The sequence below is a fragment of the Cryptomeria japonica genome, chromosome 4, assembly GCF_030272615.1.
Source record: "Cryptomeria japonica chromosome 4, Sugi_1.0, whole genome shotgun sequence".
NCBI lineage: Eukaryota > Viridiplantae > Streptophyta > Pinopsida > Cupressales > Cupressaceae > Cryptomeria > Cryptomeria japonica.
The window spans coordinates 104153982-104177783 of record NC_081408.1 but is presented as its reverse complement, the minus strand read 5'-3'; the positions used below and the strand labels follow the sequence as shown (position 1 = coordinate 104177783).

Here is a 23802-nt window from a genome sequence, read left to right as displayed (position 1 = left end):
GTTGGATAAACCATTCATAACCTTCAAGTTCACCAACAACAATACAATGGAGAGAAGAGTTGCCTGCGAGCCTTCATAAAGGGCCTCAGATGCCTTCTCAAGTAGAGGGACATCATGAACAACATCAAGGTCATCTTCATAATCATGATCAGCTGCGCGAGTACTAAATGAGTCATGTATCAATGTATTTGTACCATCATCTTCAATTGTGTTTTCTGGCTCATGATCATCATCTTCCATGGGATCATTATCTTTAGCTTCGATATTCACACCTCCATGTTCGTGCTCTTCGAAAACCATATTCTCAGGGTTGTGTTGATCCATACCATGTGCTCCGGGGTGCTCGACCTATATAAATTGATATACATAAATAAACCGTGATCATGATCTCATCATCACGTGATTTATTATGTATATAAATTGTCAAAACGATATAATGAAAAACTTACCAATGGATGATAATCATGTCCACCTTCAATGTGACCATGCAGCCTACAATGTTTCTTCGCTATTTTGATTAGAAGTCTTCTAGTCTTTAACCCCTTACAAATTTTGCACGGACAATAACATTTTCCATCACCTTTTCTTTTCAATTTAGACCACAATCTAGCAATTGTCTCCTTATTTTGTTGTTCGTTGATATTGTCTGACATGGTCTTTCTTCACAGGCAAGAAAATAGAAATTATTGTCTGACATGGTCTTTCCCTCAGGAGCTAGCAGATCTTGCTTCCATACTTTAATTCTATTTTCTCAAAGGACAATCCTAAAAATCCATGCATTGCAAACAACTTTTTACACCTTTGTTGGTTGTGGTGGCGTCACAGAGAGTTTACATCAATAAATGAAGAACATGCCAATGGTTTTAATGCAACAGTAGAAGTCTATCTCTTATTCAATATCTCTAGTGAAACCCCCATGATCTTTTGTTGGAGTAGAATTTGTTATATTCTAGAAAGGGTCTTGTCCTTTGTTGATGGGATATTCATCTACCTCAAGAAATAACTGTTCTTATCTCCAACAAGAAGTGGAACTAAATGAAGATCTAGCACCATAAAATTAATCCTCAAAAGGATTACTATAGTTAGTTTTGGTAGATAATGATCTGGGTAAAATACTAATGTGGCTTTACGAAACATTATGTACTAGCTTAGCATACTCTAACAAATTTGGTGCGACATGCTACATCCAATTAAGTCTCCATCAGTATCTCTACTGTGTTTATGGATTGGGATTCAATGTACTCTTTTTATACACATATTTTACTTTCAACTGAGGAGGTTTGTATGTACTTACTTGTCTTTCAATTGTATCCCTATTTCAAGAATTTCTTCTATCAACAAATCATTTGTTGTAAGTTGTACAAGTGGAAGCTTGAACATGCCTTCCATGCTAGCCTTGTTGATACATTCAACACCATCTTGTGCAACAAATCTTTAGAACTCCATTTTTTCGAATTGAAGAGTGAGTAGTAGGGAAAATCTAGGACACTTACAGAGGTTTTGCAAGAGAGATAAATAGACCTAAATATTATGGCTTAATAATGATCAATAGGTAAACAGATAATAAACTCTCAATATCAAAATGACTTTCTCATTTGTCTTTACTAGAAATGGATAGATCTGCTAATAATGGCTTTATGACTATATGTCAGCTTTAGACTCAATCCAAGAAGAGCTATAACTAATATGCGATATCTAGATTTATGATCTCTATAATATAACAATCCAATAATTATGTTTCCACGCATCTATACCACAACACAAACATCATGCTAGTGTTCAGCCATAGCAATTGATATCCTAATTATAGAATGTGAAATATGCACATAACTATGAATAAAGATTAAGAAAAACAAAGAAGCTTATTGCAAACATAAATGACTAATGGACAAGAATTGAATTCATTGTAGATAGTTTTGAATATCAAATTCACTTATTTGTGTGCATTTAGTAACTCATGTACTTGTGGTAAACAATTTATCTCTTTCATAAATTAAACACTTATTAATAACATTAAATGACTGAGTAATTATGTTTTAGTTGAAATCAAAAATAAAATATTTTATTTCAGGACAGGTCACACTATTCCCTATCATATTTTAGACTCTCGGTTTTGTTAGTAGTGGTGTGATGTCTTTGGAGCTGATCATTGCATTTCTCTAGTTACATTTGCCAGCCTACTCCCAGCTTGTGCCAAAATGGGAGCTTTGGAACAGGGTATTGACATCCATCAAAGCATAAAAGATAGAGGAATTTTGTCAAATGTAGTTGCAACTGCACCAAATGGATTTGTTGAGAAGGCTTTAGAAACTTTCAAGCAAATGCAATTGGCAGGTGTAAAGCCAAATTCCACGACCATTGCTACTATCCTTCCTGCCTGTGCCAAAATGGGAGATTTGGAACAGGGTATGGACATTCATCGAAGCATAAAGGATAGAGAAATTTAGCTAGATGTTGTAGTTGTAACTGCCTTGGTAGACATGTATGCAAAATGTGGAAGCATAGACAAGGCACGTGAACTATTTGATAGAATGCCTAAAAGAAATGTTGTCTCGTGGACTGCAATGATTGCTGGATATGCACAAAATGGATTTGTCAAAAAGGCTTTAGACACTTCCAAGAAAATGAAATTGGAAGGCATAAAGCCAAATTCCACAACCTTTGCCAACATCCTCCTTGCTTGTGCAAAAATGGGAGCTTTGGAACAGGGTATGGACATCCATCAAAGCATAACGGATAGAGGAATTTTGTTAGGTGTTGTACTTGCAAATGCCCTGCTTGACATGAATGCAAAATGTGGAAACATGGACGAGGCTCGTGAATTGTTTGATACGATGCCGCAAAGAGATGTGATCTCATGTGAACAATCAACACGCGCGTATACGGGAGGAAGGGATTTCTGATACAAAATTGAACGCTCACTCCTCAATCACAGTTCTATGGTTTTACGAGATTAAACTAGGACAATTAACCACCACATGTATATTTTTTGCAACATGAAATTAAAAACTAGGGCAATTTGAATCTACCTCATGCGTGGGATTGCCTTTGACGCGGGTTTGATGTTCTTGGGGGTTGAAGTCACCACAGACACCTACGTGGGTTTGCAATTCACAAATGAATTCCCCGCCTCTTTTTTTATTTTGTAATGGCCACTGTCGTCAGAATTACAACGAACTCGAGCACTTTTTTGAAAAAAAGAAAATTCTCATTGCTAATGCCTTCTTCGTCAAAACCAAATGGGTAATTTCCATCGGAATTATGACGAATGTGGGCATTTTTTCAAAAAAAAATCAAATTTGGCCACAATATACCTTCTCCGTCAGAAATCTCAGTCGAAAATCTAGTCCAAATGTATTAGTGATGCATCCACCCTTGAAGACCACCTTTTAAAACAACTTGAAGTGATGAAGCTAGGCCAAGGGGTCAACTTTAAAATATAACATTAAAACATAACATTATTTAAATGAAATGAACTTATCTCTCCAAAAAAATCCCAATGCCAAAAGTGATGAAGCCAATTGAACCAACTGAAGAAGAGAACCAACTGTGTCGAAATAATCAGGACCACTGCCAGAAATAGAATTTACTAAAAATAGCAAATTCCAAAAAGTGCTCGGAACGCAAAGCTGGACATACCATTGCGAAGCCCTTTGAAAACATAGAAAGAATTTGCGATCCAAACTCTAATTCATGAGCAACAACAAACTCCAAAATTGGAAACCCTAATCTCACCCATTAAGTAGCCTACGGGTCTCCGAAATAGGCCATCAGCCAACTGAAACATTACGCCTGAGAAGGGGACATTACAAACAACTAGCTTCAATTTGATCTTGACTTCTGCATCACATCTAGGTCTCGGTCATATCAGTTATAAATGCCTACTCAAACCAAAAGTTCTCGCAAGAAAGATGACAAAGATAAAGGACCATCCTTTTCATTAAAAGATAATCCATCCTTTGTAGAAGACCTCGCCTCTAATAAACCTTCATCATCAAATTTACCAATTTTTGATCAGCCCTTATCTCACACCATGTCTGGAGAAAGGCAAGAAAGACAAGCTACTAAACATGATACTTATGACAATCTCAGCACACATGCTAATGACAACGATTCCTCATCTAGCAATTCTGAAGCCTCTGAACCTATAGAAGTTGTTATAAATAGCTATCAAAAGGTTAAAGATTTCCAAAAAATGATGAAGATTATCATGGATAGAGAAAATGAAGATTATTTTCTAGAGCTAGCAAAGCAAGGCGCTAAACTTCCTATTGATTATAACATTGAAACCCTTATCACTAAAGAGGAAAAGACACCTTTAGCGCTAGTAAACAAATAATTGCAAGCGTTATAGATTGAAATCACAGAAATAAAAAACAAGGATAAATCATCAAAGCAATATTCTCTGGACACGATATGCCCGTTTCCATTTGACAAAAACCTTTACATGCCTCCATTTCCTTCAAGAGTGGAGATTCCTAAGTTTGACAAATATGACGGTAATGCAAATCCTCAAGACCATGTCAAAGAATTTTGTGCTTTATGTATGGAGTTCATGCATGAACAAACATATCTCATGCGCCTTTTCCCGAGGAGTATAGGAGGACAAGCTATGGAATTGTTTTCGAGCCTACCTATGGGAATTAAAAATTTTGAGGAATTAGTTGAATCATTTCTCTAACAACACTCCTATAACATTCATCATCTAGTCATTATGATCGAGATTTATAATACCAAATAGAAAATAGGAGAGCCTTTTCTCACTTTTCTTCAACGTTGGAGAAAGATGTTCTCTAGATATTCACGGTCTATTCCAGATTCTGAGAAGATGGATATCTTTGTCAATAACCTGATCCCCGAATTAATATACAATATCCAAATGTAAGTGTATCCTTCATTCAAAAAAATGGTAGATAGTGCCCTCAGAATGGAAGATATGCTTATAAAGAAAGGAGAAATATCACTTTGGAAAGAAACACAACAAAGTTCTAGTTCCAAAGAAAAGAACAAATAATGGAAATACGGAAAAGATAATAACATAAAAGTTGTTAATGATGGAGTGGTAGACATTGTTAGAACAAAGTCAAAACCCACAATATTTAATTTGGCTAGCAGCACACAAGCACTCAAAGAAGCTAAAACTGCAGTGGAAAATCCTCCGAAAAAATAAAAAGAGTGGTTTAAAGAGAAACCTTGGATTTCAAAACCCAAACATGATTTTACTCCTCTAGAAGAATCATATGAATTGGATTTTAAGACTCTATTGGCAAATGACTTGATAAAATTGCTAGACAACTCTAGACCATATGATCTAGAAGTTAAACCCAAATGGTGGAGGGAAAACGAATACTGTGAGTATCATCGAAACAAGGGTCATACAACAAACAACTGCATCAAACTCAAACATGAGATTCAAGACCTCATCTATGCTGGAAAAATTGTTGTTGGAAATCACACGACTAATGCTAATTACAAAGCTTTTAAATATTCCTTACCTACTTATGAACAAGGTGATTCCCCAAAATCCAAGGGAGGTGCCAAAGTCAATTACACCTACACTAAAAATGACAATATAATCAACATGATTGAATCTTCCCAATCTGAGTATTACAATGTGATCATAATCAAAGATAAACAAAATAAAGCACAAATTGTAAATGCTATGACCCACGCTCAAAAGAAGGTTACTCTCCAAGGAGCTAGTTCCTCAACTCTTGATCAAACAACATCACACATGCCGATTTCTTCAAATAGATGACCATATACAATCACAGCTAACTCTAAACAACTGGTTTCATCATCCTCTCTCGGTTATAGCATTATTGAACAATTGAAAAGAACTACCACTCAAATCTCCATTTTTGAACTGCTTAAGATCTCTTTTGCTCATAGAGAGATCCTAAACAAAGATTTGCTCGCTACTAATGTCCCTAAATATTTAGATATAGATCGGTTTCAATCTATGGTGGGTCACCTGACTTCGCCTCATTACCTCACCTTCTCTAAAGAAGATGACAAATCACTAAATCACCTGCATAACCAACCATTATATATCAAAGCTATGATCCATAAATACTGAGTCAAACCTTCTTTGATAGATGGAGGCGCTGGGTTGAATATTTATACCTACAATCTATTGACACAGTTGGGATTTTCTGAAAATGTAATTGATCCAACAAAGAAAATAACAATCAAAGCTTTTGATGAAGCAGAGAGAACCTCTAAAGGTCTGGTGTTATTACTGATTAGGGTAGGACTTGTGGAAAGAGATGTTATTTTTTAGGTGCTTGAACTTCCTCTTTCATACAACATCTTATTGGATAGGCCATGGATTCACAAAATGAAAGCAGTACCATCTACATATTAACGTAGAGTACTGATACTTTTGTTTCTCATAACAAAGAAACCTCTACAGCTGAAAGTTCATAATCTTGATGAAAGATTTAGAAAAGAAATTGAAAATCACAGATACTGGCATGGATGGATACAAAATAGAACCTGTACTTTTTCTAATGTCTCTTCCTCCATCACCCAAACAGTCGGGAAAACCATCAGATGTTATAAAGCCACAAACTTCAACTCCAAATATCATTTATGAGGGTATTTTTGTACATTCATCTACTTCCCTTGCAGATGAAATAGAATAGGACGTTGTTCTCAAATGGATTTTCAAAGAAGATAGTAAAAACAAAGAAATACAACACTGTGAAATTTCCCTAACACAATATGGTCTAGGCTATAAGATGATTCATCACATGGGATATTCAGGTACCGGTCCTCTAGACAAGTGTCAAGAAGGTATTGTTGAACTTATTCAGCTACAAAATAAGTCTACAAATGATAAAGCTGGATTTTGATACAATCTAAGAAAGTCATTAGATCAGAAACATACTTCTCATAATTAGTCTAAGTGGAGGAAAAAGATACTACCTTCAACATCACAGGAAATAAATACTTAGCAAACTTAGGAAGAGTATGAAAATGAACAAGAAGAATTGGCAATCAAGAGAGAAGAAGAAGCTGGTAATCAAGTTCCAATTGTATCAGCAATAAAACTACAAGGAGTAGAAATCCCAAAAGACATGAGAGCAAAAATCGAAGGAATTAAAGAGTTGTTTGCACCACTGAACATTCCGGTCACATGCATAGGTAGAAAGCAAATAGATGATTTAGAAACTGACTTGAATGAGTATGAAAGGGGTCCGAATCCTCTCTTAGATACATCTACTGAAGAAACTCCTGAAGAATCTAGTGATATCATAGATGAAGCACAAGAGATAATACACTTGAAGTTGCAAAAGGAAATAGAGGAATTCAGACTAAAAAGACAAGAAGACTATGAACAACAGCTAAAAGAAGAAAGAACACAAGAAAATTCTTTACCTACTATATCTCCCTCTAATGAGATAGAACAAATTAGGTATGAAACTACAAAAGAAGAATTAGAGGCTATAGAAGGAGGGCCAGTCATTAGTCCAGAGGAAGTTAAATGGAAAAGATGACAAAGACTAACAAAGTCATCAAGGTCATGTCAACAGGTATGTCAAATACAAGTGATCATTGAACCAAATCATGAAGGAACTTGGAGCATCAAAGTTTTAAATATTGATACTATACATACTTTTACTAACCCATTTGAACAAGAGTCAGAAAATTCATCTTATGACTCTGATCACTCTGACATAAACTCTATTTATGATAATATCTTTTCGACACAAAACTATGACTACTCCGTCATGAATGCTGAGAATCTGCTTGCTGATCCTATTACTGTCAAACCACAATATGTAGTCTAGTTTGAAGTAGAGGATGGTACTAGTGGTAGGTCTACTGGGTTAGGTCCCCTAAATATTAACGTGCACTTTGATAATCATGTTGTAACTCTTCCTGGTCTCGAGACACTTACGCAAGGTAGTCTTCTAGAACTCGACTTATCGGTACGAAGTTATGATGATAATATTGTGAACTCCCTTGAACCTGTTAAAACTTTATCCTTGGTACATCCTGAACTAATTGAATGTACTCTTCAAGACCAACCTTTGAATATACCTAGCTTTGCCAATGATTATACATTAGCTTGCTATCTTAATGTAGTTGAACCAATGGACTCTTCCACCAGTGAACAAATTGAGAACATGAGAACAACAAATGTCAAGTATCTTAGTTGCAAAAAAAACAAAAAAAAACAAGAGTTCTGATGGCAAAAACCACACTGTGGTGGTGTCAGAATCAAAATTAGTAAAAATAAAGGACGTACCTAATGGTGAAAACCTCTCTGAGGCGCCTGAAGGTGAGATACTTGACATTTTGCCTGATCACTTTCAAGAGCGATCATCAGTGCTAATTGAACCTACACAACTAGTAAAAATTGAAATAGAAGAATCTCAACACACCATACATGTAGCTCAATCCTTGTCAGCTGAAGACCTAAAACAATTTGCTGATTTCTTCACAAGAAAGAAGATCAATTTGGCATAGACATATGCTGATATGTTGGGTCTAGATCCTGACCTTATAATGCATCATCTTTCTATCACTTTCAAAGTTAAAATTTTTAAGAAAAAAATCCAAAAAATGCATCCTCATGTTGCATTACTTGTTAAGGCCGAGCTAGAAAAATTACTAAAAGCTGGATTCATCAGAGAAATTGACTATGCCGAATGGATATCTAATATTGTACCTATTTCTAAACCTGGCAAATCAATTCATGTTTGCATTGATTTCAAAGATTTAAACAAAGCCTGCCCGAAGGATGATTTTCCACTACCCAACATAGACATGATCGTGGACATGAATGCTAGCTATGAAATGTACTCTTTAATGGATGGTTTTTAAGGATACAATCAGATAAAAATCTCACCTGAGGATTAAGAGAAGACAACATTCACATGTGCATGGGGAACTTTCTATTGGAAGGTAATGCCCTTTTGTTTAAAGAACACAGGTGCTACCTATTAAAGAGCCGTAACAATTTTTTTCATGACATGATGCATAAAAACATGGAGGATTATGTCGATGACACTCTAGTTAAGTCCATGAAAAGATCAACACATCTATCAGAAGTAGGTCCAATATTAGATAGAATGGAAAAATTCAAACTCAGATTAAATCCTCAGAAATGTGCATTTGGAGTTACATTTGGTAAGCTCCTAGGACATATTGTTTTAGTGAAATGAATGGAAGTGGATCCAGAAAAGGTTAAGGCTATCATGGAAATGTCACCTCCAAAGAATATTAGTCAAATGAGAAGTTTACAAGGACACCTCCAATCAATGAGGTGCTTTATTTCTCAGCTAGAAGATAAAGCTCAACCATTCACAAAGGTATTATGAAAAGGAGTCAAATACAATTGGGATGAAGATTGTGAACAACATCTAAAACAAATCAAGGACTATCTTTCAAACCCACCTATATTGATGCTACCAATTCAATATAAACCATTGATTATCTACATATCAACTATGGATACATCACTGGGGGCACTTCTAGCACAACAGGATGAGAATAAAAAGGAAAAAGCTATATATTATATCAGCAAGACCTTGGTGTCCTATGAGATGAACTATACTATCATAGAAAAAGCTTATTTCACATTATTCTTTGCATCACAAAAATTAAGGCACTACATGTTAGCACATTCTATTAAGCTGGTGGCTAAGATTGATCCACTCAAATAACTTCTCAACAAAGAAACTCTTATAGGAAGATTGGCTAAATGGGTCATGGTTCTTACAGAATTTTATATTGAATATGTAGAATGTAGAGCTATCAAAGGACATGTCATTGCAGATCAACTTGTTGAGGCTCCACTTAAAGACAATCAACCTTTGTACATATAATTTCTGGATGAATCCATCATGCACCTTACTCAACAATCATGGAAAATGTTCTTTGATGGGTCTTTCACTCAACATGGTTCTGGTGTTGGAATACTTTTTATCACTCCTCAAAGATATTCAATCCCAAAGGCTTACAAGATTGTCTTTCCTTGTACAAACAATATTGCAGAGTATGAAGCTTTGGTAAATGGGATCAAGCTAGCTAGCGAATGGAAGGTTGTTGAATTACACATCTATGGAGATTCTCATCTATTTCATCAACCAAATCAATGATATATATCAGACTCAGGATGAGAAATTGATGCCTTATAAGAGAATGGTTGATGACCTTAAGAAATACTTTACCTTTGTATCATTTCAGCAGTTCCCAAATCAACAAACAGAGCAGTGGATGCTATGGCTACCTTGGCGTCTATACCACAGCTACAAGAATCTAACTTCCGCTTTGAATTCCTAGTGGAAGAGTTACATTATCCTGCCTATGATTCTCCTGAGTCCCATATGGCCTGTTCTATTATTGGACATAACTCATCTCGCTATAGCCATATTTACTCTTACTTGCATGACCAAATTATTCTTGCTAATCTTACCCGTAATGAGAAAAGGAACCTAATCTGACATGCTTCACATTATGTCATCATCACTAACGATCTATCTAGGCGAGGCTTGGGTAGTACTTTGCTTAGGTGTCTAGAAACTAAAGAGTCCCAATGTGCATTATCTGAATTCCATGAAGGTATTTGTGGATCTCATTCAAAAGGTCTAACTTTAGCTCAGAAACTAGTAAGGGCTAGTTACTATTGGCCAGATATGGAGAAAGATGCTATAAAATTTGCTAAAAATTGTGAGAAGTGTCAACTACATGGGAATCTCATACATGCTCTAGCAAGGGATCTCATACCTTTCATCACACATTGGCCCTTTCAACAATTGGCGTTTGACCTCATTGGCCAAATTTATCCTCCATCATCTAATAGACACAAGTTTATTATAACTTCCATTGAGTACTTCACTAAGTGGGTAGAAGCGGTTCCGCTAATCAAAGAAATTGGTAAACAAGTAGCTCTGTTCATCCTTAACTATATCATCTGCAGGTATGGGATAACTTCTTCAATTGTGACTGACAATGGAGGGTAGTTCAAAAATAAAGATCTAGATGAGCTCTATGAAAAATTCAAAATCAAACAACACTGGTCATCCATATAGTACCCTCAAGGTAATGGACAAGCTGAAGCATCTAACAAAAATCTGCTGACTATCTTACATAGAACAATAAATAAATTTGGAAAGGATTGGCATCTGTAGCTGAATCCTGTACTATGGGCTTACAGAACAAGTATAAGAACACCTACTAGGGCTACACCTTTTTCTTTGGTGTATGGGTTCGAAATAGTCTTACCTATAGAGGTGGAAATATCGTCTTTGAGAGTTTCTTTGTAAGGTCTTGTTACTAATGAAGACTACATAATATCTAGATTGCAAGAACTTGAGTTGCTAGATGAATGTCGACAAGTGGTGTTTGATAATCTAAGAGCCTACCAAAAGAGAATGTCTAGAGGTTATAACAAGAAATTTTGACAAAGAGAATTTCAGGTTGGTGACCTTGTTTTGAGAGAAAATCCTAAAAAATCAACAGTTTCGAGACAACAAAGGGAAGTTTGAACCCAATTGGCTAGGTCCCTACATTGTTACTTTAGTCTTTGGCTCTAGTGCCTATCAACTCTCAACATCAGAAGGAGAAAAGCTCTGTGAACCGATCAACACCATCCACTTGAAGAAATTATTCACTTAGTATTCTCTGCTCTAGCAACCTGTACAGCTGAAATGTCCTGAAAAAAATGTGCCAAGTGGGTGAAAACCTGGTAAACATGCGCCTCTTGTACTTAAGTGCTCCATTTATCAACACAAAGTTGGCATTTCCCATTCTCATTCTCGCTTTCTCTGCATCTTTTCTTTCTCTTGTACATAACTTCTAGTCTCTTTTGTGACATTCTGGTTCTTTTGGAACCCTCATGGATTGAAATCGATCAATGTCCTAGTCTTAGGGTAATCGACTGATCAATTTACATGTCCTAAGCAATATCAACCAAGTCATCTTTCTGTTGGTAGTACCAGGTCATCCACTCTGAGTCAGTCACTTGTCTCCAAACTACTGAAGAGTTTTATCACTGAGTAAACAAGCAAAACACGACTCCTGAAAACAATCACTAAACTGTTTGAGATATGATTGAAATTATCTTTGTGTGCTATCTTTTAAATTGGTTTTCAAATATTATTCCTCCTAAGTAACTCGAGGAAGTCTATTTTGACTAAGAGGAGCAAGGATTGGGGGCATAACGCTTTTCTTTGTTTTCTGCTTGTAGGAATGATTCGATGATTTGGAAACATCTAATCAACTGGGTGCCTATGATAAGTGCCTTCACATCAAGGTGAAATCGCCACACATACCCTGACTCTGCTTATTTGTATGCTACATGGAGGTTGGAGTAATTTCTTTCTTTGTTTTGAGGGAATTTCTTTAATGTGCAATCCAGATGCATGCGTAATCTGTCCAAGGATATGAATGAAAAAAGGGTCATTGCGGACAAGATAATTAATATTGCATATGAAAAGAAAGGAACCCTATGTTGCATGTTGTATTTGTAAAATGCTCAGTGATGAAAATTAAGCATACCAAATCCAGTGACTAAGTTTAGATTGCATTCATTCTAAATTTTATGCATTTCGAGTGATTTTGACATGATAACAATAATCTCTTTATCTTTTGAATGAGAGTCTGAAGCAATCATCATTTCTCAGCTAAGTGATCTCTTTTTCATCATCGTTTCTCCAATTGAGTACTTGTGTATTGAGATGTCATCTTCATATATGAGCATCTTATATAGATCCATACTTTTCATTATATACTTATTGGCATTCATATTATTGCATAAAAAAAATAAAAATAAAAAACCATTTGCAATAATATTTACTCATTTTCATCATTCATTTGCATATGAAAAAGAAACAAAAAAACAAACATCCATATTCATCGACATTACATACATCCATACTGAAAAGATATACATACATATAGAATAAAGCATATAGAAAGACATCTCATAATCAACGAACACAAGTATGATGAAATCAAATCAAGAGCTCATATATATCATCATAATCTCAATATCTCAAAGTAAAAATGATATCCACTGTCATATACAATGTCTCATTAGAGAACGAATCATATAGGCTACAAAATGGGATATATAACAAAATCTAGGAGATATAACAAATATAGCTCTTTGCCTCTCCCTCATCGCCGGGTGGAGGAGGTGGTGCTTGCTGACCAATGTCCCATTGGGTGTCCTAGCTCCCTCAGATCGAGCCATATACTGAGAATACATAACAACCTGCTATGCTACTGGGATCTCTACACTATAAGCTGCGACATAATAGGCTGCACGACTCGTTTAATGCAAAACCTCTCGCTGAAGAGCATCATGCTCTGCTCTGACCTCTGCTCATGCTCTACTTTGACCTCTGTAAGTTGTCGGTCTCACTTTGCAAGATGCCTCTGTGCCACTATCAACTGTGACTCCAATGCCTTTGTGCCACTATCAACTGTGACTACAAACATGTCAACCTCGATCTCAAAGATCGTAGTATGTCTAGTACTCCATGCTCTCTCTTAGCATCTCCCTCTCCGCCTCCCTGCTCATCTCTCTATTGCCTAACCTGCCTCAGAGTTTCTCTCTCCTGCTCACTTCCACCTACTTCCCTAGCGCCGCTAGCCTCAACCCCAGCAACTCCTAAGGATCCACCCTCCCCTCATTGTTGCTGCCTAACCCCAGCTGGTACCCTGCTGCTACTAGCAGCAGAATCACGTCCTGCTCGCCTAGGTACATCCTCTCTATGTCCCTGTACCTTCCCTCATCCCTATAACTGACCTAGTACCCTTGCCTGTGCTAGTGCCTCATCCTCAACCTCCTCTATAAGAGGTGCATGCTCTCTCAGATCTATAAATCAAGAAAAAAAGGTTTCCAGAACCAATCTCTATACTGGGGCAATGCTCCCGCGTTTGCAACATCCTCTAAGTAATTCCATCTCTGTGGTTGTAAACCCACTAACTCATGCATGCTTAACGCATATGATAGACTCGGTGCCCATCCTTGTCTCTCCTCCTCTCCATATCAGGCATAGGCTATGAACTCCTTAGATATACCCTGCGATCTCCCATATTGCGTCATCGCCCTAGATACTACAAATCTCTCAATGATAGATACCAATCTACCAATGAGAGGTCGATTCATGAAAATTTCCTTCCTCTAAGCTCTTTAATCATCCCACAGCTCTAGAACCCTATACGTTCTCTATACTACCGCAATCAGATCATCCAACTGCCTCCTGCAATAGTCAATCTTACCCAAATGGGGCTGAGTAACATAACCTAAATAACAACAAACAATAAGCTGGTGCGCCTCCCTAGAATCATCTACTATCGGTCTGCATACTGGGATGTGCTCCCATGCCCATATCTGTAGCACTAAAACAATTGCTGCCATGCTCTTACCCTCCCGATACACAATCTCGTGCATCTCATGATACATATGGTCAAGCAAGCATGATCCCCACCCTAATCTCACATGATGAGTCAACAACTTCTCAAGCATTCTGGCCCAACCACAAAGAAAACCTTGCCGTCCTCTATTAGGCATAACAAAACAACCAATCATACCTGCTAAAACGCATGCCAGAGGGTGGTGCTCACCATATCTACTGATCAAATCATCCCAAGTAATGGCGCGTTCAAGAATAGTCTCATCATGGAATATCCGTCTCAATGCTAAAACACCTGGTCGTTGAATAGAATCATAATCAATCTTATCTCCAGCAAACAAAATCCTCCAAATCCTATATATGTCCTTTGACGTGATAGTCATCTCTCCAATCGGTAGATGAAAGGTGTTATGCTCTGAATAAAAATGCTCAACTAACACAGTCAACATCCTGTGATTCACATGGATATCAGGCATCTGTAAAAGGTATCCAAATCCACACAAATCAATATGAGCTCTCTCTGCATCTGATAACTCATGGACTAGCCTCATTGTCAGCATAATTGTACACCAAAACTGAATAACCGACAAACAAATCTACAAAATCAAACATAAAAATTGTCAACACGTGATCCAAATTCTGCTAAAAATATGTTAAACATGCTCACGAATCCAAATACACAAAATTCAAAATAAAAAATTGTTGTTTAGATTCTTAAAAATGCTTACTATTTTTGATATGAGTTACCACAGACAAGCAGAAACTTGTATGAGTAAACATTACGCCCCGCACGAGCAAACATTCCCATACGACAAACCATATCCTATCTTATGATACAATGGTCACTCAAGAACACTGTTGTACGAATAATGGGACAACATCAGACGACAAACCCTATATGACCATATGATAAAACAGAGGGAGGATAGTTTGTCGTATGAAAAAACATATTCAACCGCACGACAAAATGAGGAAAATGACTTCAAATGAATTTTAAAATACAAAAATCAACAAAAAATAAAAAAAATAAAAAAAATAAGAAATGCACAAGCTAAAGATTGATCACTTACCGTTGGCTTGTAGTTCCACGGTTGATTATGACGTCTCTGGTACTTGAATCGATGCTCCTAGATAGGAATGGCCATTTTTCTTCGCAGAGGGTTTTTCAAATTTCAAACTTTGGGAGGTAACAATGACTTGAAAATGACACATTGAACTCCTTATATTGCCCAAACTCTAATTTTTAACTTGCTTTGATGGACGTAAAACTTGTACCCTAAGCTAAATCGATTGTCCTGAGTCCATTTTCAGGATCGAAATCGAAATCAAAATCTGACGTCATTTCTCTAGTCAAAATTTCATGACGTTGACCACTTAGCACTTTCATCCTCAAGTCAATTTTTGAATCATTTTGCGCTCAATTCTAAATCTCAATTTTAAAAATCTCAAATCAACTCTGATTTTAAACTTCAACATCACTCTTCATGGTCAAATAATTATCACAGCTAAAAATTGCCTAAAATCATTGAACCCTCATTATCTTTCGATTTCGCTCTGAAGGGGGCATACTTTTAACATCTTTTCAATCATCATCATTTGAAAAATTGAATTTTTTTTTTCAAATCTTCATCTAAAGTCGAGCAAAATTCTTTTCAAACAAAGAAAATCAACTAAACCATGTTACTAGGGGTATCTTAACTCAATCATGTCATATCAAGTTGAGATTCTTTGATATTAAATAAAGAAATCTCTAGGGGCATATCAATCTTTGTCCTTATCTGAATCAATCTTGAAATTGATGTTCAATTTCAATCACATCAAATCAAGCTGGACTTTTTCTCTTGCTAATTGATTCTTGTTCAATCAAGTTCGAAATCAGTTTTATCGCTTTGTTCAGTCAATTCTTGTTCAATCAAGTTCGGAATTGGTTGCACCCCTTGATCAATCTAGTTCAATCAAGTTATAGATCGATGCTTGTTTCTTGATCAATCAAGTTCAAGCACGGTATCTCGCTCTTTGTCGATTCTTGTTCAATCAAGTTCAGGATTGGTATCATCAACTCTATTCAGTTTCATCACTTCAAATCAAGTTGAACATCTCTCTCTTCATTAGTTTGTGATCCATCAAGTTTAGAACTGATTTCTCTATTTGACATCAACTATTCTTTGAATAAAAGCGCCGCTTGCACATCAATTCAAAGAGGGGCAAATGTAATACCCTAAAAAATGGTCATCTAGACCATAGGCCCCTAATCTCGATTTCATCACCAAGATCCTAAACAAAGGCAATTAAATTAATCTTGAGCACACAATTAATTTCTTAAATCATCAGTGACACATGGCAAATTAATCACTTTGAATTAATTAAATAAATATATTTAATTAATTGATCATTTCAAGTAAATCATTTTTAAACAATTTATCCGATTTGTTTTATTAAATATCCTAGCATATTTAATTAAATAAATCAATTTGCCATTAAATCATCAAAAAATGAATTAATTGGAAAAAAGAATTAAAAATTGAGAAGAAATCAAATGGAGATAATCTTGAAAAAGAATAAAATCTTGAAAAAATATCAGGAAAGCAATTAAAACAATTAAATCTCAAAATTGAATAAAATAGAGAATAAATCAGTTTTTTCTAATTTTATCTTAATTTTAGTTCAATTTCCTTTAAAACTGAGAAAAACAACCAATCACATCAATTCACCTGGATTGTGCTTCTTCTTGGAAAATCTTGACTGCTCATCATCATTTGATCTTGACCGTTGGTTTCTTTCTGAATTTTCTATAAATTCAGGCTCTCATCTCCTAATCAAGGATCTTGGAGAATATATTGTTATTATGCTATTTTTTGATCCAGGTTCATTACGATTTTATATTGAGAATATTTGCATATTAGTTATTGCGTATTTGTTAAATCATTTAGCTTAAATATTCATTCATAGCTTAATCATGTTAGCCTAATATTCATTAATCTTTCATATCTTGCATTTATCTAGCTTAATCCTACATCCATTTAGCTCAATTTCGTACTCATATAGATTAAATCCTTTGTTTACGTGTTGTCTAGTCACTGATATTGCATATAAAAATCTGAGAGCAAGACTAAACTCGCATTACTAGAAGGCAATAGGTCGCTTTGTGATGGTTTAATTTTTATTGTTGATTGATTTACTAACCATGCATCTAATGACTTATTGAAGTGTTGTTTATTCTAGATACAGATACGATCCACTTTTCACACACACACTATCAATTTGGTTGATAAATCTATATTATTTTATCATAATGGATGAATTCCCTATTGATTCTATGTTCTTGTCTCAAAAGTAGTGTTAAGAAAGCTTAGCATTCTATAATTTTCTTCTTGTCTTGTTGTAGTTCTTTTCCTCAAGTTGAAGGGCTTGTGTATTCTTGTATTAGTCATTCCAACATCTTTGAGAAGATTATAGTTGTGATTTTCTTCCTAAATGAAATCATGACCATGGTGCTGTCCTCAGAATTTAGATAACCTTTCCTCCCTCCCTAGGCTCGCCCTTTATAATTCTAATAATTGCAATTAACTATACACCAAATATTTTTAATTGAGCATTTAGGTTGTGTATTTAATGAAAATCCCTATCAAATCAGTTAAATATTGAAATAAAATTGGATTTCATTGAAATAATGTATTTAAAAAGTATCTAGCATTGTATCAACATCCAATATCATAAATAGTAGAGCAACACTTGGAATCTAGGCATCTTTTGATTCTACGAACTTGTGAATTTGACAAAAAAGGATTTATATACATCAAGAGAAAAAAGACAATTTTTGTTGACAAATAATAATCTCCTTAAGGTGCTTATTAGTATTGTGCACTATGTTTATTAAGTAGATATCTTCGTATTTATTGAAGTCATAAATGTCTACAAAAATAAAGGACAATGTCACTAATAGAACATAATCATCCCACTTGTGAATAAACCATGTCCATGATCTCGTACAAATACAAAATATAATTTAAAGATAGGTATGTGACCATACATACAACACATAATCTAATACCAAAAGATTAAATCTAAATGTTAAATGTATATTCTACAATACAATATTTATTACCCACAATCCTTTATCAACCAAAAATATATAGACAATTCTAAACCTCTTCTAATATTTATCATTAATATTACCTTATAGTTATCTAAATCTAATTAATATTATTTAAATTATCATTTATTAAAGCTAAGTAAACACTGTAAACCACTTTCTTAGTCATACAAGTAGAAACCCATGCAACTAGGACTTGTTGAGGACATTAATAATTGTGGTATATATTTTAATGCATAAGCTAATGTGTAGGTCCCAAGCCACATGAAAATTTGACCACTAAATATTTAATAATAAATAATTTTGCATCTTTGTAGTCATAAGTATGTGTCGTGTACTTACAAATTATTATATCTAATAAAAAATAAGTTTGAATAAAAAATTTAGTTGTCTAAGTACATTTTAATAAAAAAATGTGAAAGCTAAAACAAAAAGATGCCATATGGTGTCATTCAACAATTAATTTGTTTTGTTGTTTTCTCTACAAACATTAATAGTCCTCTAGAACCTTCATATCTCAAAACCAAGTTCTCATAATTGAAAGCAATTTATATTCTTGTGACGTAGGTGATGATGGTCAAGCACTGAATACATCTGCCCTACTATGCTATAAAGTTATAGGATTATAATAATACAAATATATATTACTTAAATCTTGTTGAAGCTTAGCTTCGTTGTCAACATACGTATGAACATTTGTCCCCTGGTACACACAATGATTTCCTTCAAGCAATTTCATTTTTTTTTGGTCCAATAAAATCCAAAACATTTGAAAAATTTAGAAAGATTCAACTGTATGTGATACTATTTTCAGAGCTTTAAAACCATGTGAACTGTTTTATGTTTTGGTGTTTAGCCACATGCAGTGAACAACCTTTATCCAGCAATTTTATATCGTTGGAGCCTTGAGAATTCTGGATCTATTCAAATATGGCGGTCCTACAAATCAATTCAATACTGAAAAAATCATGACTCTTTAATCTTTGTCTATATACATGAAAACAATCGATGGGACAGAATGAAGTAACTGGTTCTTTCCTTTGGTTCTCATTCATGTGAAAATGATTAACGTGACACATGGATATTCATATATTATTTCATTGATCCTGCTTATTTCCATGTGACCATGGAATCAACTCCTCTCACACGGTTTTCCTAAGGATTTCTTTATTTCAGCAGAATGGTGATTAGGATATGAATCAGCCAGTTGTTTGTCAGCTGCAATTTTTGCCAAACCATGGCTGGTAATTCTAATGGTGTGTAATAACCGACAACACAAGTGATATTGAAAAGTATTTCTATGACAGCCAGATGCTTTTGAAAAGTATTTCTTTTCTTGATGGGAAAATTCTGTGGTATTTGGTCCAGTTTTTGATAGTATAAATTAAATTTGGACTCCATCTTGGTGTGTAATATTAGAATAGATATCATAAATTTAGCTGTGGAAGAAAAATGGGTTCCTTGGGAAGATTCAAACCTGTTGCAGCAATGATTGGCTTGCAGTTTGGGTATGCAATCATGAACATCATGATTAGGGTTTCTTTGACAGGTGGGTTGAGTCCTTATGTGTTTGTAACCTACAGACAGGCAGTGGCTAGCATGGTGCTAATCCCAGTGGCTTATTTTCTTGAAAGGTGAGTATTTAAAACCCATGTATTGTCTCATTTTGTTTGGTTCATGTATTGAGGGTTATAGTTTATATTATATTTTGTATTGATTTTCTGATGTGAATGAATATTCCACAGAAAGGAAAGGCCTGCTTTGACATTTCCTGTATTCTGCAACATTTTTCTTCTCTCCCTCATTGGGTAAGTTTTAACTGGTGCAATTTACTTATTCTCAACATTTTTTAGGGTATCAAGGAGGCTTATGTTGTGTTTTTTCATTGGTTTTCTGTTTTTGTTTCAGAATAACTGTGAACCAGAACTTTTATTTCAAAGGTCTTTACCTTGCATCTTCAACTTTGGCTGCTGCAATGTCGAACTTGATCCCTGCTGTGACATTTCTGATAGCTGTTACTATTGGGTAAAGAATTATAACATTTCTCTCTAACTTTTCTTTTATAAAAGGTGTATTTAACAAGTTAGACTATTAATTTTGGCTTATGGTAATATGTAATTTCAGCAATTTGAATTTAGAAATTATAATGTTTATTTTTATTTGGTTAACAATGAGAATCAGCAATCCAGTGACCTGCCTTACACCTGTTTTGTAGGTAATTTCAGTAGGCGAGTTATTATAATTTTATAGTTATGATCTGAGTTGTTCATAAATTAGGTTTCAAACCTGTAACTGTTGTCCGTGTTTTTCAATGGTTCAACAATCCAATATAGATGCAGACACTTAAAAATTGAAGATATTAATGTAGATAGCTAATTAGACTCAAAACATAACAACCAACATAACAATTAAAAGTAAATTAAAAGAAAAAAAAAAGAAAAAAAAAAGATAATTGTCCGTCTGTGAAAGAAGAAATATTAGAGTAGAAGCTTTATCCTTTAAAGTTAAAGAAAAGTAGATATAAAAAGTAAAAGATACCAACGTAAGCATTTCAGTAGACCCAAAGCATTGGTAACCAGCAACAACAAACCTGCAACAACAAGAAAAGTATTCATAGTGAACAGCCATCTAATCGTTGGATAGAAGAAAAGAATAACTATATTAAAGAACAAACCTCAATATCTTAAAGGAAAATTAACCTTAAAGTGAGACACACGTTAAAGTAATACAACAAAACTTTACTAATTTGTTGGAATCGTTCTCAGGATGGAGAAGGTAGATTACAAAAGTGTAAGAGGGCACGCAAAAGTGTTGGGTATGTTAATATGTGTTGGTGGGGCAATGCTAATGGCTTTATATAGAGGGCCATTAATTGGAAAGCTTTGGTCAACAAACTTGAGAAGTTATCATTTAGTTGGAAGTGATGATGTTGTAGAAGATTGGCAGATGGGTTCTCTTTATCTTCTCGGAGGTTGTCTCTGTTGGTCCACATGGAATGTTTTGCAGGTAAATGAATAGGATGATGTTAAGTTTTGATTTGTTTAGATGATTCGTCTGAAATTACATTAGTTAGATTTATTTATTAATTTGTTGAATCTTCAAAATTTAAAATATATTATTTAAAACAAAACAAAAAAAAAATTGATCTATTATATCATCATAATTAATTAACATCGGTGTTGTGAATTCCATTTCAGGCTTCAACTATTTCCAAATATGATGCACCTTTATCCCTTACAGCATTGATGTGTTCTCTTGGAACATTACAATCAGCTTTGGTTGCATTGGTTATAGAGCAAAATTTGGATGTTTGGACTTTGGAATGGAATTTTGATCTTCTTTGCATAATTTACTCGGTAAGGCATGAATACCTAAGTTTGCTAATCTTCTTTAGAGGTCTAATGTTCACTTCAGATTCACCATTCTAATGTTTTGGATTCTGCAGGGGACTGTGTGCTCAGGGATTGCTTTCTATATACAAACATGGTGTATCTCCAAAAGAGGGCCTGTGTTTGTGGTGATGTTCAATCCACTGTTAACAGTAATTGTGACAATCATGGCAGTCATTATTCTGCATGAAAAGCTCCATCTAGGAAGGTTAGTGCTAGTGTGTATATATATATATATATATATATATATTTTTTTTTTTTTTTTTCTGTTGAGCTGTGGATCTAATGAACGATGACTGAATTATTTGCTACCATGTGCAGTATCGGTGGTGGAATTTTGATTGTAGGAGGTCTATACGTTGTGCTTTGGGGAAATGCAAAAGATGTCGAATTGCCATTACATGTCAGGCAACTATCATCTATGCACTTGCCTGGATTACCAATACTAGTACAAGAATCAACCATTATTGAAGACATCACAGAACCTTTATTGGAAAAGGAAAGCTCAGATCTAGAATCAAACACTTAAACGTTTTGTACCATTTTTTTTGTTTGTTTGTTTTAAATCCTCCACATTCCATATCACCAATTCCTGCTATGGAGTTTGAAGGGGATCAAAGAGGATTTATACTTGAGCTGGTTCAATAGCTGAGTATATTTATAAATTTGAAGATTATGTATTTTAATGATATAATTATTAATTGTGATTTTAAGGGTTTTTTCATTGATTATTATTAATCAGAAATGAAATCAATTTAATAGAATAAAAACTAACATAACTTAATTTATAAATATAAAATTAATTTTTTAATATCCTCTGTTAATGAGATTAAGAAGGTTGATCTTCCTTCAAATCCACCTAGGCTCAAGCAGGGTAGGATGTGCATGACACATGATCAAAATGAAAAAATCCTTGCAGACAGATCGAAGCATTTAGGTGGAACCACAAATAACATTGCAAAATTCAAGGCGACTTTGCTAGGGCTGTAGATGGATTTGGATCTAGGGCAAATTTACCTTGAAGGCGACTCATTGACAATTATCAACACCATTAGACAAAATTTCACTCCTAATTGAAGCTGGATGGATGGTTGAAACCCATTAAAGATCTTATTAATAGATTTGATGAGTTCAAAGTGACACATGTATACTGCGAGGGGAATGAGGCGGAAATGCTGGATTAGTACTAATGGTTGAGCCACATAGGTGAAGTGACAACGTTGCAACAACGGTGAATGACGTTAGGTCTTAGGATGCTGCCAACCCATCATTCTTGGGCCGTGGCTATTCTGGCTCCAAAATGGACCTTTCCTACAATGTGATAGCGACGTGTTAGTCAATCGCAGTCGTTTATTGCAAAATAGACGGTGTAAAACACACGACTAACACGCGTGTTAGTCAATCCATACTGCCATTTTGGAAACAGAATAGACGCGTCCTCATTCTTGAGTAGGACAGATAAATAGATGGAGATTCCTTTTTCCCATAAATGCAATCATACGACGATGGCCTTGGAGTTAGAAAATCAATAAAGGAAAACATGTTGGTGATGTGTAAATGAGAGATTAGAGGTGGTGAGGTGCACGTCACCCCAACATGTGGTTATCAGATTTTTGAAGGTTAGTGTGAGGAATGTTGAAGAATGTGAATATCTGGCTGAGTTATTAATATCCAGACTCTCTATAGATTTGGTAGATCATATGTGAAGTGAAGGGACTTGGAAGGCATCATGACAAGGCAAGCAAGGGAAAGACCTTATGTGGTTGAGACATATTGCTGAAATCTATTTATATATTTTGGTGTCTGAGAGTGACTCACTCATTTGGCTCTAAGAAGACATAGTGTTGGCAAGAATAAAATATGGAAACCCCCACAAGGTTGGTGTCAAAAAAAAGTGTCAAATGTCTTTCTTAGGAGATGTCTGAGAAAAGTATTTCAAAAC

General features: G+C 35.0%; 1 protein-coding gene across 1 annotated transcript; it reads left to right on the top strand.

Moving 5' to 3' along the window:
* Nucleotides 1-19239: 19239 nt before the first annotated feature.
* Nucleotides 19240-22579, top strand: LOC131032940 (WAT1-related protein At5g07050). The gene is made up of 7 exons (XM_057964043.2): nt 19240-20105; nt 20217-20279; nt 20380-20496; nt 21237-21477; nt 21669-21827; nt 21917-22068; nt 22182-22579. Exons 1-7 carry the CDS (start codon nt 19924-19926, stop codon nt 22387-22389), a joined length of 1122 nt encoding a protein of 373 aa, XP_057820026.1. The 5' UTR covers nt 19240-19923; the 3' UTR covers nt 22390-22579.
* Nucleotides 22580-23802: the final 1223 nt, after the last annotated feature.